At 37.3% G+C, this 18,902-nt stretch overlaps 1 protein-coding gene across 9 annotated transcripts in view; it reads left to right on the forward strand.

The window, feature by feature from the left end:
- Positions 1-18,902, forward strand: part of Scaper (S-phase cyclin A associated protein in the ER) — a 375,238-nt gene that overhangs the window by 8,367 nt on the left and 347,969 nt on the right. For 7 of the 9 annotated variants that reach the window (XM_004872072.3, XM_087210281.1, XM_087210282.1 and 4 more), the window contains 4 exons: positions 1,985-2,047; positions 7,878-7,995; positions 11,819-11,889; positions 14,824-15,018. In XM_004872072.3, coding sequence (XP_004872129.1) covers positions 1,997-2,047; positions 7,878-7,995; positions 11,819-11,889; positions 14,824-15,018 — 435 coding nt within the window. In that variant the 5' untranslated portion in view covers positions 1,985-1,996. Of the gene's footprint in view, positions 1-1,984; positions 2,048-7,877; positions 7,996-11,818; positions 11,890-14,823; positions 15,019-18,902 lie in introns of those variants that run through there. The other 2 variants (XM_087210283.1, XM_013068251.3) reach the window with 2 other exon arrangements.

Raw genomic sequence — 18,902 nt, forward strand, 5'->3', positions numbered from 1 at the left:
TTAAGTTACAATTGACAAAAATTATATAATATAAACTTACAAAGTACAACATGATGTTTTGGTAGATGTATAGGTCATCGGCATCCTCTCATTTCAACTTGAAGAGCTCCTTTAGTGTGTCTTGTAAGGCTAGGCTAGTGGTAATGAACTTCTGCAGCTTTTGTCTGGTAGGGCTGCAGTTTTAAATCAGTTACTTGAAAAGGCCTCACTGAGAAAGTGACATTTAAGTAAAGACAGAATGAATGGTGAGTGTTCCAGATAGAGATGCAACAAGTGTGAATCCTTAAAGCTCAAGTGTGTCTAGGAACATAAAGATGCCAGTGTGCCTGGGAGTGAAATGAATCCAGACTAGAGAGGGATGGGAAGGGAACAAACAGCACGTGGTGGTTGACTGTGAGCGCTGGCTTTCACCCTGAGATGGAGTGGCATCATATTTAAAAAATACCAGCTTTATTGAGATATTCATATACCAAATAACTCACCTATTTTAAAAAACATGTATTCACAAAGCTGTGCAGTCATCACCACAATGAATTTTGGAACATTTTTATCAACCCCAAGAGGGGTTTTTTCTCCCATTTTCTCCCAACCCTCTTACCTTAGGTAATCACTAATTTGTGTTCTGACTCTGGATTTGACTGCTATGGACATTTTATATCAAATGGAATCATGCAATATGTGGTCATTTCACTGAGCACAGAGTTTTCACAGTTCATCCCCGTGGTAGACTGCCTCAGCACTTTATTCCCCTTTATAGCCAGATAATATTGCATTTATGGATATGTGCATTGTACTTAGCCATTTGTCAGTTGATGGCATGTGATTTTTTCCTATCACATAATGCTGTGTGAACATCTGTGAATAACTTTTTGTGGGGACATATGCTTGTGTTTGTGGGGATTGAACCCAGGGCCTCATATATTCTAGGCAAGTGCTTGACAGAGGATAAATGATCAAGGTTCTTATTCCAGAAGGGAGTCTGGTTTCAGTTGGTTCTTTTCTTTGTTCATTGGCTCTTATGATAGAGTTAGGCCATTTTTTCTTAGCAGTTTCCCTGTCCGTTTGTGTTCTATCTAGTTTCTGTGCTTTAGATTTCTTCAAAGGAACCATATTAAGTAGGTTCCCTGAAAGGTAAGGACTGTTCATTATAGACACGTAACTGGTAAAGATATTCTTACTTGGGGAGACTGAGGCAGGAGTATTGCAAGCTCAAAGCCAACTTGTGCAACTTAATGAGTTACTGTGTCCGAAGGAGGGGTTAAGGGTGTGGCCCTTTGATTGCCAGTACTGGGGGGGGGGCGCTATTCTGTTAAAGTCTCAGCCTTTGAAAATTCTTAAGATTGCACATTGTTTTCCATACTAAGTCAGGGCTTACTATTGAGTCAATTCAGTGAAAACAGCATTTTAAAAAATTAAATGGAATATAGGAGATACTATGGTTCATCCCATACAATAGGGGTAAATAGTACTTCATGAAACTTTTTTTTTTTTTTTTTGAGACAGAGTCTGGCTATGTAGTTCAGACTGGCCTTGAACTCATCATGTAGCCCAGGCTACCCTCAAACTCATGGTGATCCTACTGCCTCAGTCTCCCTAGTGCTAGGATTACAGGTGTGTGCCACCACACCTGGCTTCCTTCTTGAAACTTTAAAATTAAATGTGTGAATCAAGATATAAAGTGTGTGTGTGTGCTGTAGTAAAACAGCTTGATGATTCTGGGTTGGAATACTTATCTACTAGTAATCAACACTGTTTTGTTTTCCATTTTACTTTTATTTTTTGGAAGGCATTAAGATGCTATTGTTCAGTGTAGAATATTTAAAGCCTACTATATCATACCCTAACAGGCAATGAAAAGGAGTGATGTTTTTGAGTGTTTAATGTGATGAGAAACTTGAGAGGATGAGCTTTGTATCTTTTGATGAACACATTTGATTTTCTGAAAACGTTGTGACTAAAGGTTTATGTATATTTTTTATTGTAGGAGTCACACCCCATGGTTTTATGTGTAAATGATCTTGGCACAGAAGAGACTTACAGAATGATGGTGAGTAATCTAGCTATCTTAAAGATTAACCATGGTTTTTTTGGCCTTTTTCTTTCTCTCTTCCACCCACTTGTCATGTACTATCTTTTTAAGTTTGGCATTTGTTTCAGGAACTGTTGCTGCTCCCTAACCCTTGTGGGACTAGGGTGGGCATACAGATGATAGCCAGCTTCTTTCATATCTTAATAGTAAAGAGTAATGAAAAGAGAAAGGCCAGTCCTGGCCGGCTTTCCCACCAGGGCCCAGCCAGTCCTGAAGGGAGTGCGTTGTCCCCACACCAGGCAGGGCTGAGTTTGCCAGCTGGGAACTGATGGGAACTCTAGGGCAGGGTGCTGAGGCGGGCAGCTGCCTGACCTGCACGCTTTACTTTTCCAGCTCAAGATTTTCAGGCAATTCTGACTATTCTCTTAAACAGTCCTGACTGAGGAAGAGGAAGAGGGAATGGAGTTCATGGGGAATGCAGTGTATCCATATACTTCCTTTGGGAAACTTGGTGTGGCCACCCTTAAACACAAGCAGATTTATTCCTACTCTGGTTTTCTCAGCACCAAGGCTGTGATTTGCCCCTTCTTTCCCTCCCCTCATTGTCTGGGTGTGTATGTGTGTGGGGGGAACAACTTCTATTTATAAGTCCCCTTCCCATAATTCCTGCTTTACAGTGAACTGCTGATTTTGTATTTTGTTTTTGGTAGTAGACCCGGCTAAACTGTGGGGGCCCAGGGCAGAACTCCCTCCTGTGGTGCAAGGATAGTAGTGCACCCACCTGTGAGCTTTTATCCCTCACACCTTACACTGCCCCTTAATTCTAAGGTTTTGAGCTTTCATATCTGTTATTTAGGGTCATTTTCCTTCCTCTTGCTATATCCTGAGAATTTCCCACAGTGAGGATCTTTTGGTTATAAACTGAACCATTTGAGGGCCGGGGATTTAGCTCAGTGGTTCCGCCGCCTGCCTCACAAGTGCAAGGACCCAAGTTCGATCCCTGGTACCAAAAAACAAACAAACAACAAATAAACTGAACCATTTGAAAATATTTGAAGTCAACCCACTCTTTGATCTCAAAATACTTAAATGTACATTTCCTAAGAACAAAGATATTTTCATAATTATATGACTACAATTCAGTTATCAAAATCTGGACATTACCATTATGTAATCCTGAGCAGATACTCAGTTTCCCATCATTTCATTGTCTCTTTGAGTTGCCTTTTCATTTTGATCTATTTAGTTGTCAAGAGTCTGGTGTCCTTTAATCTGGAACAGTTCCTCAGCCTTTCTTTGTTTTTCTTGGCTTGGCTGTTTTTGAAGAATTATTCAGTTATTTTGAAGACTTTCTCTTAATTTAGGTTCTGTTTCCACATGATTGGGGTCAGCTGTTAGCATTTTGGGCCCCATATCCCATGGTGATGATGTATTCTCAGTGTGCTATGTCAGGAGGTGTCTGATGGAAATGCATCCTCTCATTGTTAACCTGGGCCACCTGGGTAATAGAGGGAATGGCCAGGCTTTTCTGCTTGAAGGTTTTTAGTTCTTGGTGGGAAATTTCAAACTTTTTTTTTGGTACTGGGGATCAAACTTGGGACCTTGCTATTGCAAGGAGGCAGCGGAACCACTGAGCTAAATCCCTGGAGAAATTTAAAACTTTTTAAAAGATGATTTTTGTTCATTCTTCTGTTGATGATGGGGATCTTTGTTCTTTTTTTTTTTTGGTACTGGGGATCGAACTTGGGTCCTTGTGCTTGCGCAGCAGTATTAATTAGACTTAAAGTCTTTGATATCTCCATTATTTTGGTCATGTGTGGGTATATTTCTATTTCCTATAATTTTTTTGTTTTCAGTCATTTGACTTGTTTTCTGATATGCCTGAAAAATTTTCCAAGATGGGGTCTTGCTGCTGCTACTCAGGCTGTCCTTGAGCTCCTGGTCCGAAGTGATCCTCCTACCTCACAGTCCCAAGTGGCCAGGACTACAGGCACACACCACTGTGCCTGGCATGTCTGGTAATTTTTTATTTAAATGTTGGACATTTCAGATACTCCTTGACTTACATTGGCATTGTGTCCTAATACACCCATTGTAAGTTGACAATACTATAAGTTGGAAATGTTTTTACTACACTTAATCTACCCAATACCATAGCTTAGCAATACAGGCTATACAGTGAGGGAAGGAGAGAGAGAGAGAGAGAGAGAGAGAGGGATAGACAGACAGACATGTGCTTAGTGCTAGCTTGCAAAAAGATTGAAATTTAAAATTCAAAGTAGGGGCCCAGGGATTTAGCTCTGTGGTTCTGTCACCTGCCTAGCAAGTGCAAGGTCCCAAGTTCGATCCCTGGTACCAAGAAAACCCCAAAAAACTGAATAAAATTCAAAGTAGGATTTCTAACAAATGCATGCCACTTGCATACCATTATAAAGTCAAAACATCACAATGAAACCAGCAAGTCTTAGAATATGTAGACTGTGAATATTCAGCACACTTGCTTTCTTAAAGTGTGTGTTGTAAGGTTCGTACATAGAGACTCTCACTCAAGCCTGATGTTTGTTGCTTTCAGTTGAAACAGTATTGAACAGTGCTCTGTAAAATCTGCAGGCAGCACTAGGTGGCACACCATCACTTTGGGTGGGTTTTTGTTGCAGTCTCCTGTAAGAAAAGAACCTAGATAAAAATACTGTTTGAAATAGTCATTTATAAGGTTATGAAGTATCTCAGACTCATTTATTGAATTTCAAATCCTGATACTTAAAGTATTTAAAACTATTAGTTTAAGTTGCTGCTGACATTTATTATTTTTTTTTTGGTACCGGGGATCGAACTTGAGTCCTTGTGCTTGCGAGGCAGGTGGCAGAACCACTGAGCTAAATCCCCGGCCCACTGCTGACATTTTTATGACTTGGATTATTAAAAATAATTAGACTTTATGAAACTTTACCGAATGGAGTTTTGTTCAGCATATATTACACAAAGCATGTGTGCTTTAAAATGAAAAATAGCTTTCCGTCAGATGTAGTAAGATGAAGTAGTGTTTTTACATATGATGAGGTGGAATTAATAGTAGCCAGGTGCAGTGGGGCAGATCCCTGTAATTCCAGCATGAAAAGAGGCTGAGGCAGGAGAATCACAAGTTTGAGGTTTGCCCAGGCAACTTAGTGAGACCCCGACTCAAAATAAAAAATAAGGGCTGGAGATGTAGCTTAGTGGTAGAGCACCCCTAGGTTTGATCCCCAGTAACACACACACACACACACACACACACACACACTCAAAGAAAATGTCACCAGCTCAAGACTGTATATTGAGTACAAAATAACTTGGTGAAATTTATGAAATTATTTATTGAAGAATATTAGATTTAAAGTTTTCTGGCTTAGTGTTACAGCAATAGTGTTTCTTGGGGGGATCCATTTAGTTCTTCAAAGCTCATTACTCTATAAAGACTCTTGAGGGCTGGGGATTTAGCCCAGTGGTGCCGCTGCCTGCCTCGCAAGCACAAGGTCCTGAGTTCGATCCCCAGTACCAAAAAAAAAAAAGACTCCTGAGTTAGAAAATGATGTATGGAATAGTGAATTTTATGGCCTAATACACATATCTGTACCTAGAAGATGCCTGTGTTTGCATAAATTATCTGAAGTAGAGCTGAAAGTGGGATATCTGTTTAAACTTGTTCATTTGGCCTGGAATGAAAAATGATGCTTTTGGTTAGAACAATACTGAGAAAACCTGAATAAAGATAGCAGTGGAATTTAGACAGAATTTGACTCACCAGGAGATATACTTAGTAAATGGAGAGTTTTTATGGTGCTGCACTAATTGGAAAGTAAGACATAAGTACACAAGAGACCATTGAGGACTGTGCAAATCTAGAAGGCTTAGGAGGGAGCTGGGAGAATAATCACAGGGTAATGAGTTCCAGTGAAAACTTAGTCACATAAATACCAGGTAGGTGTCCAGGTTAAACTCAGGGCCATGAAGAAATGTGGGTGCAGGTGTTTATGTTGAAGTCTTAGAGAGGAAAATATAGATGTATTTGGTTACCTGTTTTATATACAATGAAAAAAGCACAAGAGCCAAGCAAGAGGCACTTTACGCTGGGATGTGTAGTTTATTCGAGAGGTGGACTGGTCACTGGGGGCAGAGTCACATGGTGTTCTCCTGGGTGCCAGCAGCACTTGAGCTCACAATACAGTAGCAAAAGCAAGTGACAATGAAATTATGTAGTTTGGTATGATCTAGAGTGGTTATGCAGCTATGATTTAATGCTGCATCTTTATATTTGTTTACATTTCTCTGGAGTGTGAATTATGTACAGTTTCTTAACTAAATATGTATAGTTACATTTATATGCATAATTTTGATAAACTAACCTTTTACAAAGTACGTATTTATGGTGGTATATGATAGACTGTTGTCTACCTATATTTATGCATTTGTGGCATATCTTTTTATTCAATTTTCATTTCTAGACTGCATGATTCATTTGCTAGTTTTTCAAATTTTTGCCAAAGAAAGGATTTGTGCCCAAGTGTATCTGTGCTGTTCAAATCTGTGTTACTCAAGGCCACCTGTGTTTCCTTATATTTTCCTCACTGTCTTGTACAGTGCTTTGCAAATAGTCATTTCCCAGTAACAGGAATGCCAACAAGCTAGGCTGGCAAGAACCAGAAGAGTACATGAAGGCACCCAGTGGTACCCTGCAATTTTGGGCCGGCTCAGTGGAGAACTTGTTTCAGGAAGAAATTAGCTGCCCACATGGGATTAGAAGCTGCATGTATGCTCTCCTGGATACTTTAGGATGCCTTACCTTTTATGGATACTCAGTTTAGTAAAAACAAGCTGTTTTCTTGTAGCATTCATTAGTGGAGGAAGCAATATCTTTATTTTACTGAGGATAAAATAAGTGGCTCTTTACTGACCCAGGGTCTTGGTGGAGCTGAATTTGTAGGCCACTGTGGCTTTCAGGTTGGATGGGAATAGAGCATGCAATAGATTATACATATTACGTGAAGTAGTTTGAATTTTAAAATTTGTTTGTGGTTTTTTGGGGGTTTTTTTGGTACCAGGGATCGAACTCGGGTCCTTGCGCTTGCACAGCAGACGACGAAACCACTGAGCTAAATCCCTGGCTTGAATTTTAAAATTTGTAATTTAAATATCTCAGTTACAGGTATTATTTAGATCCCAATAACTTGGAGTTAAAATTATACAGCTAACAACTGAGTTGAAGTTTACTTTAGCACTATCACTAAGGAGTAAAAAGAGGGTTTTCTAAAGCAGAGAGCTTTCAAGGGAAATGTATAGCATATGAGGCTGGGGATGCAGTTCAGTGGCACTATGCCTGCCTGGCAAGTGCAAGGTCCTGAGTTCGATCCTGGGTACCAAGAAAAAAAAATGGCATATGTATAAAAATGTTGTCCTGGGGGCCAGAGGTTTAGCTCAGTGGCGCCAGCACCTACCTGGCAAGTGCAAGGTCCTGAGTTTGATTCCCGGTTCTGCCAAAAAAAAATGTTGTCTTTCACCTGGACCTGTTGTTATGTAAGGGATACAGTGATGGTTATATTGCTTGGGACACTTCTTTAAACCTTAGATTGTATCTATTCTTGAAATAATTTATTTTTGAAGTTGTAAAAGGTAGCCTTTTTAGACATAAAGAAAAAGGTTTGCGATTTAGTTTCTTTTATCTGTTTAACTACCTTCCAAATACCAGATTAGTTTTAAGTGTTTGCTTTCTGAGTAAATGTGGGAAATAATGAATTTGTCAGGTATATTCTTTATGTTGACTAATATAATACCTAATAATCCAATAAGTACTGTATTCTTTTTCTGTACATAGGCTTCATTCCAGCGCTCTAATAGTCATGATAAAGTAAGGAGAATAGTTGCAGAGGAGGGTCGGACAGCAAGAAATCTGATAGCTTGGAGTGTTCCGCTGGAAAGCAAAGATGATGATGGTATGTATTAAAAATTATTGAATCTCTGTTGTCATTTGGGAAGGGTAGCATGGTGTGGTGCATGCCCGTAGTCCCAGCTACTCGGAGGTGGAGGTAGGAGGCCTTTTTGAGACTAGTAGTTCAAGGGCAGCCTGGGCAACATGGTGAGACCCCATCTCCAAAACAAAACACAGGGAAACATTCAGTTTGAAATACTGAATAGATTGAAAATTCAGTGTTCACTTTGGCAAATTAATATATATTAAATAAAATATTTTTATTGCTTTTGTATTCAAATGGTTTAGTAAGTGTTACTAGTCTTGCTGTTTCTGATAATGAAATTGGGTTCGTTATGTTATGACTGACAGATTTAAAAAGTTATGAGATTTATTTTTTTAATTAAATTCTTATCATTTACAACAATTTATTGTCTCTTACAAAAAACTAGAGCAATGATGGCAAACCTTTTAGAGCTTTCAACAATTCACAGAGCCCCCTATGGTACACATGTCATAGGTTTGCCACCACTGAACTGGAGAATATACTGTGATTCAGTGGTAAAAGGCTTGCATAGCATGGGTTCAGTACCTATCACTAGAAGAGTATGGGGTGGTGTGAGAAGAAAACAACCCCAAAAGACTGGAAGAGAGGCGTTTGAAAGTTCCCAACACAAAGAAATGATAAATGCTTGAGAAGATGTAAATGTTGATGCATTTTGTATATGCATCAAATCATACTGTACCCTGTAAAGATGTGCAGTTATTATGTGCCCATTAAAAGTAAAAGTTTTTTTAAAAACTCACTATAATACCATATATTTATATGGTATTATACCATTATTTATATGGTATAATTTAATATGGTTATTTGTAAAATAAGAGATTTTTCTTCAGTTCTTACTCATATTTGAACTGAAATTTTTTCTTCTCTATAGACCACATTTATTTATTTATTTATTTATTTATTTATTTATTTATTGGTACCAGGGATTGAACTTGGGACCTTGTGCTTGCGAGGGAGGTGCCAGAACCACTGAGCTAAATCCCTGGCCCTAGACCCCTCCTTTCAATGCTTAGGGCCACAACAATCTACTCTTTCTGGGGATGGAGGAGGAATATACCAAATGAGACCTCATCTTGAAATTTTCTGATGTGTATATATTTATAAATTTAAATTTGTGTGGACTTGTGGCTTCTTATTATATTTAATGTTCATCTATTATTCTATTTATTTTGATGATCAAATTGTTCTGTATTTGTCTAGTGGATGGGAGGCATCCTTGTGGTGTCTGATTCCTTTTGACACTTTTTTATCATCTTTTGAGAGCATCCTTATACATAACAGAGTATTCCAAGCTAAACAAGAATTTCCCTGGGCTGGAGGTACAGCTCATTGGTAGGATGCTTCATGCATGAGGTCCTAGGTTCAATCCCCCACACCCGAAAAACCAAAACGAAAAAAACCAGCCATGTTTCATGCTTTTAAAAATTTATTTTACTTTCACTATCTCTTACATTTCATTTTATTCAAAAATTTGTTTTCTTTTATCTATTTTTAGATCTCTGGTCTGTCTATAGTTTATTCTTACATAGAGCGTGGTTTAGATCTAATTCTACCATTTTCCTAATGGCTAACGAGTCACCCCAGCATCATGTACTATAAAGTCTCTCTTTGTTCCAGCTGTGTGAGATCCCACCTTTTCTGTAGATTGAATTTCCTTGTGTACTATTACATTATCTGCTTATCTAATTCTTGTATGAATGCCATCCTGTTTTAATTATGGACATATTATAGTATTTTTAAATATCTCTTTGGACGAGTCCCTGCTTACAGATTGATTGTCTTTGTCTTTTTTTGAGCTGTTTTTATTTTTATTTATTTATTTATTTATTTATTTGGTAACAGGGATTGAACTTGTGACCTTGCCCTTGTGAGGTAGGCAGCGGAACCACTGATCTAAATCCCCAGCCCTTGAGCTGTTTTTAGATAGCAGTTATTTTGAATCGCAAAATTATCAAATAGACAAAGAATCAAATTTACTTTTGAAATTCAGCTCTATATTAGGTAATTTTTCCATAAGGATCTTACTGTTGCTTCTTTTCTTTGATAAAACATATCAGTATTTATTTACTACAAAAGTAAAAACAAAATGTTTTATGCTTCCTGTGTATTATAAATATTATATGAAGTTTAATTTTCCCAATTTCATGGGTTAATTACAAAATAATCCAAAGGTGTTTTTATTTAGAAAGTTACTTTTATACAAATAGCACAAAAGAAAATATAATAATGAATCACACACCTGTACATAATCTGGTTTTTCATATAAATAATTGATTAATATAATTTTACAACTTCACTTGTTATTGCAAAATAATAAAATTATGAACAGATAGAATTAGAACCTTTGAAATATGTGTAATAATGATGACAAAAAAGAATGCTAGCATTTTTTTTTTTTTTGGCAGTACTAGGGATTGTACCTAGGGCCTTCCACTGAACTGTACCCTCAGCTCCCACCCCTCCTTTTTTTTGTTTTTGGTACCGGGGATCGAACTTGGGACCTTGCACTTGCGAGGCAGGCGCCGGAACCACTGAGCTAAATTCCCAGCCCATTCATTATTTTTGATAAGAATATCTTATGTTAAAACTTTGCCAATTATAGGAAAATGTTTATTTTTAAATAGCAGCTTGTTCTTACAGCTACAATGCATACTCAGATGTTTCTGAGGATAGTTCCATTTTGAACAAGAATTACTCTCTTCTATGAATTGTTTTTCTTCTGTTGCTTGTTTCAGGCTGGTTTTTCTTGCTGGATATTCTATTTTCCAATGTACCTGCTAATACATTGTTTTATATGATAAAAGAATGATTGAAAGGCTGTGTGGTGCAGATTTCTCTGCCTCCTTCTCTGGTAGAATAGTGAAGAGTCTGACTTATGTCAGATGAGTTGCCAGTACGTATTTATGTGTTATGGCTCATTTCACACACACAGCAGCAAGTACCTGCCCAAAATTATTGTGTAGAAAGGAAAATTACTTTGCTGTACATTACAGAACTTTGTTCCTGTTTTGAATTGATAATCAAGAATAGTGAGTACCAAACAGTGGTTAGGATCTTTCTTGTTTGAAAAAAGAAATGAGAAATACTAATTTGACTACAAAAATACAAAAAATCAAAAATTTCTCTTTTCCAAATGAAACTGTATTTTATAAATCAGAGAAACTAATAAAAACATTGGGTTTTATATGGTAAAAACATTGCCTTGATTTTATTGGATAAAATTTGAATTCAGTGAAGTATTTTTTAGATCTGCATATAAGTTGAGAAATAACAATAATTTGTTTTTGTTTTTGTTTTAGTACTGGGGATCAAACTCAGGACTTTGTGCTTGCCAGGCAGGTGCTGTGCTGCTGAGCTACATCCCTGGCCTGAGAAATAACAATAATTTGACCTTATTTTTAAATTGGCAAATTATCTGTTCTCTTTAACAAGTCGATTAATTCCTGGTCTGAGTAAGCTGCTTGATAAAAATGATTTCTGGGGCTTTGGAAATTTTTTTTTTTTTTTTTTTGGTACCAAGGATCGAACTCAGGACCTTGCGCTTGCAAGGCAGGCGGCAGAACCACTGAGCTAAATCCTCGCCCCCCCGCCCCTTTTTTTAAACTGCATCAGTAGTTCAGATGGACTTTGAGTACATTGCACTATTCTGTGTTCTCTCGATGAAAGTTATGTATTAGTATGCCTGAATGATTTGTATAGTTTAGGTGTTATGTTATCTAATTACTTATAGTTTAATTTTAGATTATCTATTCATTGATCTATTTTTTTTCTTGTGTTGAAGGAAAACCTAAATGTCAATCTGGTGGAAAATCTAAGAGGACAATTCAAAGCACTCATAAAACTGCTAAGCAGGTAGAGCACATGCAACTTTTTGCTTATTTACTTTTTTTTTTTGGTACCAGGGATTGAACTCAGGACCTTGTGCTTGCAACCAGGCACCAGAACCACTGAGCTAAATCCCTGGCCCTGCTTATTTACTTTTAATTTCAATTCCTGAATATATTATAAATTTGAAAAATCTAATTTTTCAGAATTTGAATATTATATATTTTAATCTTTTATGTAAAAATTTAATGTAACCTTTTTATTTAGCAAATATGTATATTGTACTCATTGTTTGCCTGACTTACTAAACACTTTACAAATTTGAATTTATTTGGTTCTTATAACAACCCTTTGGAGTAGGTGTTATTATCACCCTCACAAGATGCCATTGCAAGTTTACAAAGAAGATCCCCTCTCCACACACAGACATCAATGATAAATTTAAAAAATATCCTTTATCTTTTTTATTTAAAAAAACTTATCATTGATGCCTCTGTGTGTGTGTTCTTTATAAATGCACAGTGGAATCTTGATTAGAAGTTCACGTTTTGCTCATGTGAAGCTTTTGGTTTACATAAACACATAGTAGTGTATTTCTCATCTGTGGATAATAAAGGAAACAAACATTCTGTGACAGTTAAGTGGAGCTGGGGACACTAAATGGATAGAACATCTAGGTCTTCGATTCCAGTGGCATAAGGAAGGCTAAATGCCCTGTTTGTGTGGGAAACAGACTCGGGCTGAGGGTGTGAAACCTTAGGCTTGTGCAGGGCTGTGCACTAGGGAACTGGAAAAGCTAGAACCTGTCTGGGCTAGTGGTCTGTGTGTGATAGCTGTTATATGAAGAGAGTGCAGACAGTCATCCAGGAGTGACTCTGATTCAGGACTGGATCTATCATATTCTTAAAGGTGAAGTGCTATAAGGCCCCAGTAAGAGACTTCTGCAGGTGGCAGCATAGTGGGGCAGATGATGGTAACCATAAAGGTGAGGAAAGTAAAAAAGTAAAGATAGAAACTCAAACTCAAAGTAAGTCTGCAAAATAAAATACCAGAACACAAGAAAATAATGTCGTAAATATAGACAATACTTTCCACATATGAAATTATTTATTCCTGAGGTAATAATGAGAAAAGGACATTTTTCTAAAAATACTTTTCAAGAAGGCCGGGGATTTAGCTTGGTGGTTTTGCCACCTGCCTCGCAAATGCAAGATCCTGAGTTTGATCCTCGGTACCAAAAAAAAAGACTTTTCAAGTAAATGGGTTTAAAGGAAAGAAGAGCTATAAAGCAAAATGGAAAATTTATGAAATAAAATGGGTGAATATTAATTTTGAACATTTATAGATAAAAATAAACCAGTTAGAAATCTTGGAAATGATATATTATCAGCGAAACATTGAAAACCTGCAATTAATGGAAAAAATGATATATTGGACAATTAGTGAATTAGTAATTAAATTTCTGAACTAGAAGACACTCCTAGAGGAGGGTTTAGAATATAGCTCAGAGAACTAAAGAGATTGAATTTAGGATTGAGAGTCTTCTAAGATTTTCAAATTCGAGAATGGGTATGTTGAAATTTTTCCTCATTTTTTTGTTTTCAAGAGCTTCATAACATAAATTTGGAACTGAAGAGGACAAATAGAAAGAGCTTTCACTGAAATTTATTCTAGAGAATCTTCACAATGTCAAGGTTAAGAAAATAATCTTTAAACTTACCTGGCATAAATCCATAGAAGAATGACAGGTGAATAGCAGTCTTATTACCAACAAAAGGGTAATGGAGTAGCATCTTCAAAGTTATAAGGCAAAATAATTTTTATCTCAGGATTATATGCTTAGTCAAATGATTTTTCAAGCACAAGAGTGAAATAAATCTATTTTTAGACATAAAAGGCCAAATATTTATTTTTTTTAGTCAATTTTGTGCTTTTCTGACAGTACAATAGGCTGGGCAATTTATAAACACTAGCAGTTTATTTGCTTATGGTACTGGAGGCTGCAGAGTCCAAGATGGGGGCCCATGCCTGGTGAGAACCCTCTTGCTGAATCCTGACATGGCAGAAGGTATCACATGGTGAGAGAATACTGCAGGTATTCAGGAGAGAGGGGGGGCTGAACTCATCCTTTATACATACAGCATTTCTCCATAACAAACTCACTGTCATGTCCATGGGATTAATCCACTCGTGTGGGATCTTAGTGATCCCCACCTCTCCACACGTTGCTTGAAGAGTTACATTTCTAACACGTGGATTTTGGGGAGATACCTTCAGACCATAGCCACTGTCTGTAGATCCTTAAGGAAAGAACTATTAGAGATGTATTTCACAAGAAGAAAAGGAAACTGAGGAGCTTGATAAAAACTATGAAATGTATTGGCAAATCTCATGAACTATTGATGGGTTTAAAAAAAAAACAACTAAATTTAGAAAGGTGATACTACAACTGAATATAACTGCAGTAAATGGCATTTCTTTGTTTGTTGGTTTTTTGGTACCGGGGATCGAACTCTGATCCTTGCGCTTGCTAGGCAGGTGGCAGAACCACTGAGCTAAATCTCCGGCCCTAAATGGCATTTCTAAAGGAAAAGAATAAATGCAAGCAATTTAAAATGTTGACATTGCTATTTGTTATTTGCAAAGCTGTGTAAATGTTTCATATGTATGTTCTGGTAGGCCAGGAGTGACTTTCGTGCTCCTTTTTTGCTAAAGGTCTGTTCACCATTAAAATAACTCTAATCTTCACTAAGACTTGTTTGGAATAAAGATTGACCTCATGAACCTGCCCCCTTTTTTAAGGTGAGAAGTTTGTTTTGGTGAAGTCAAGTGTCATGTAAGTTGAAAAGAAGAGTGTCTTGTTTTTAAGTATTTATGTTTAAGAAATATGCTTTATACGAAAATCCAATTCTTGGAAACACTTTTATTTATATTTTTTCATGTTTTATTTTATTTCACCAGAATACTGCAGTAGACTGTAAAATAACATCTGTAGTTGGAGATAAAAACTTTGATAAAAGTCCCACTAAAACTAGACACCCTCGGAAAATTGATCTAAGAGCTCGATATTGGGCATTTCTTTTTGACAATCTTCGCCGGGCAGTGGATGAAATCTATGAGACTTGTGAATCAGATCAGAGCGTGGTGGAATGTAAGGTAAGGATGCCTTGGGCTTTCAAGTCCATTCAGGTAACATCTGACTTGATCATTTACCTCACTTTTTATTAGTTTTAATAAATTCTGCATGTTTTTCATTTCATTAATTCTTACAAGATATTGTTCTTTGAGCTTTACACTAAAATCGATATTATGCTTGAGGTTGTCTTGATTTTTTTTTTTTTTGTCTTGATTTTTGAAGAGGGCTTTTTTTTGTTTTTGGTATGACCTACTAGATACATTCATGCTTTGTAAAGTATTTGGTAGAAAGCTCTTTTGATACATAGTCCTGAGGAAAGAATCAAAGGGCTCCACACACACACACACACACACACAGAGGCAGTTATTTTAAAAAAATTTTCTTATCTACATTCTCCATTGGTACTGTAGATGGCACTAGTGAGATTTTCACATTCTTTGGTTTCATGTTTAATGTCTTTAATTGGATATTGCTCCCTTTTCGTTGAGACACTTATCATTCTCCTAATTTACCCTGGTCAGGGAAAAGTGAAATTGATGGCTAACCATAAACAATCCTGGGTGGGATTGGGATGTCATTGTAAGGTGTGTTTTCTAATTTTAGATAACCTTGTGTTTGTAATAGGATATTAAACAGACACAGAATAGTCTGTCTAAAACTTCAGTAAAAAGCCTGGCTTTTCATAAATACAAACTATATTATATTTATTTTTATTGAATAAAATAATTCTGAGAAAAATCAGAGTGATACATATTCATGGAATTATTAAAGAGATAACTTCTGTATTAATGGTAAAGATTGTTGAAAACTCTGGAATTCATTATTTAGCCTTTGAAATATATAAAAGGTCAAAGAAAAGTTACATGTTGAGACAGCAGCTCTGTTTCTTCTTAAATTGGAAACAGCTAAAATAAATTTTAGACTGGCTTGAAAGTATGATTCATCAGAAACAAGTTTTAAAAAGAACAGTGGTTGGAATTATCTGTACATGATGTGGTGGCCACAATTAATATTCTATCAGTCTGAAAAAACTTTGTTTTAAGAAAGATTTTTAAAGTACAATCACATCCTTGGATTACGTTTCTGAATGGTATAAAGCATTACTGGACAAATTCTGAGTTGTAGTTTTTCCAAAACATGGGCATATAGCTCGAGGTAATCTCTAGGTGATCCCTAGAGATAATCATATTACCAGAGACTTTGATTTTGTGATTAAAAATAACAAGCCTGACTGAATAAATCAAATTTGTTTGGAAAATGTGTGCTTCCTCGGAGAAGGGAGACAGAGCAGTGGCAGTACTGTCACCCGATGAGCAGGACAGTAGCACCTGCCCTGAGAGGAAGCTGGACATGGCCTTGAGAAAGGGGATTTACTTCTGGCTCCAACATTACTTGTTATCCAAAGCTTTGTGAAAGTTTAACAATCAAAGAAATGTTCTGTGTAAGTTGTTTGCCAAGATGCTCAGAGGCTTATGCTGAGAAATCAAATATGCAAGTGTAAAAGTTATTTTCATTCTCTGTTCTACTCTTCTTTCCCTCTGGAACTTACTACAGGTGGTGATATGAAAGATAGAGCTTAACATTTGGCCCAAGTATGTGCTGGCTGGGCAGATAATAACTAGTGCCTTTTTTTGTTTTTGTTTTGCTCTATTCTTGTTGTCAAAGCACCACCATCTGTTGTCTCACTTGGTTAGAACCTTAACAAGATAATAACTCAGGGATTTTTCCTCATTTGGGGGCTGTTTTCAACCCTTAGTTTTTGATGCATTGAAAGATTTATTCTCATTTATGATTTTTGTGTTTTAGCCTTAATTAAATACAGTTCAGTTTTGTGTCTCATATGGAAAATGCAGTTAATAACATCTGTATTTATGTGGTTCATATAATAAATGTAGCATGATAGTGCAGAGTATCTTGTTGCCCAGCATTACTGATCAGAGCCACCTCTGTAATTAAAAGAGAAACTCACTCAATTTTTGCTGGTTATGATATCAGCCATTTCATTGCATGATTTGCTAAGAATTGACCTTCCAGGAAAACCATACTCTGACCATCACCCCTACATCTCCTTTGCCCCCTTACAAAGAGAGCTTGAGGGTAGGTGGGGGAAGACTGCCCATTGGGATGTGTACAATTAATGAAGTGGTGACTATCCTTTCTTCTCACAGAAGTTTGAGGTGAAGTTTGAAAAAATCGGTTGTGAAGTTTGTGTATATGACTAGTGGAAGGGGAGACCCACACCTTTTCTGGCTGGATGTTTGGTGTGTCTTCAGTGGTTAAGAGACTTGAGGGGAAAGATACTGGGAACACATTTTACTTTTCTTTCCCTGTTTCCCATTTCAGCCCGTGGGGAACTAGGTGTGTGTTTCTGGAAGCATAGGGGTATCCTTGGATACACATTGGTGTCCTCATGTGTCTTAAGAGATTTTATAGCCCACTAGGCTCGTTGGAGTAGAGCCCATGCTAGCAAGGCCTGTGAGCAAGCTAGAGTAGTAAGCCTCTGAAAGAGTTCTTAGTGATTAAGAGGAAACTGGAGAGTCTCATGGCTTCTGTGGGAGAAGGAGCATAGGGATAAGTGGGGATATTGCAGTCATTGGGTTTCCTGTGGTGACACTTGTTGAGGTGAATGGATGCAAAATGCTGACAGAGTTGGGCAGAGGGAGCCAGAGGGAGCCTTTACACTGCCTAGAGATTACTGGTGCCACCCATACAAAAGTCACCATCTTCATAGTGATGAATTAGAACCACCAATTTCAGATGAAATCGAGTAAAGACCACAGATGGCCCTGTTTCCTCCTAATAGCACTCGAGTCTAGTGGCAGTTGGAGTCACTGAGCCCTCTAGAAAAGGACTGGCTGATGACTGGGGTAGACCTATCACTACTGTCTGGTAAACTCTGTGAGTAGAATATTGCTCTGTTCTTACAGCTGCATTTATAGTAGAGGACAAAAGTTTATAAAGGAAGCAGAGTGGGATGGGAAGCATGGGGGAGGAAGGAAGGAAAGGAGCTTGTAAAAATAAGCCATGCCCTCCCCACCACCATCATCTGGTAGAGGCCGCATAGTTTTCACAATGCTAGTGTGGCAGGCTATCCACAGATGGTGTTGAAAACTATGCTTAGATAATTGAATGTGACTAAAAAGTTTGGAATTTCACTGGCCATATTTAACAGGTTTAGGATTCAACTGAGTAGTTATGGAGAAAAACAAAATTATGTTTTATTTCAATGATTTGAGACTTCAATTCAGCAAATTAAGTAAAGATAAAAGTGAGATGTGAGAAAATGAAAGGCATGATGTGGTATCTTTAAGAAAAAAATGTTATAGTTGGAATATAGCAGTGTCATAGATAGACAAAGGAGTGTGGGTCTAGGAACATAGAAGGAATAATCACAGAAGGAGGAAGAGACCAGGAGAATAGTGATGTTCTTTGTAGAGGTCAAGGTTGACCAAAGTTAAGAGAAAATTGTTTCTATTTGCCATTCGTAGGAACAAGAAGAAAGAGGGTCAAGGTAGAAATTTGTGGTAAGAATTTGAAAATCCATCTGAGTTCTTTGCCCTTTTTCGGCAGTAGGAAGTGTTGAGTTGGAGGTTTGAAGAGAGTGGGGAAGGTCCAATGTACTTGATAGACAATGGAAAGGCGCTTTGTAGAAGCCACTGGGTTGCTTACAGCCTTTAAGATGACAGTATAGAAATTCTTCTCTTTCCTGTCCACTACCTTGTTTTGTCATCATTGCTTCTATTCTAAAACCAAAAGCAATGGCTGGGGATGTAGTGGCGCCACGCCTGCCTTGCAAGCACAAGGTCCTGAGTTCAATCCCGGTACAAACAAACAAACAAAAAAACAAAAGCAAAACTAACCACAAGCTATTTCTCTACTCCTTTCATCTCCCTTGTTTTTCTTC

This window comes from Heterocephalus glaber, unplaced genomic scaffold (assembly GCF_053883595.1).
Source record: "Heterocephalus glaber isolate CG9 unplaced genomic scaffold, H.glaber_assembly_v1.0 deba00001140, whole genome shotgun sequence".
NCBI lineage: Eukaryota > Metazoa > Chordata > Mammalia > Rodentia > Bathyergidae > Heterocephalus > Heterocephalus glaber.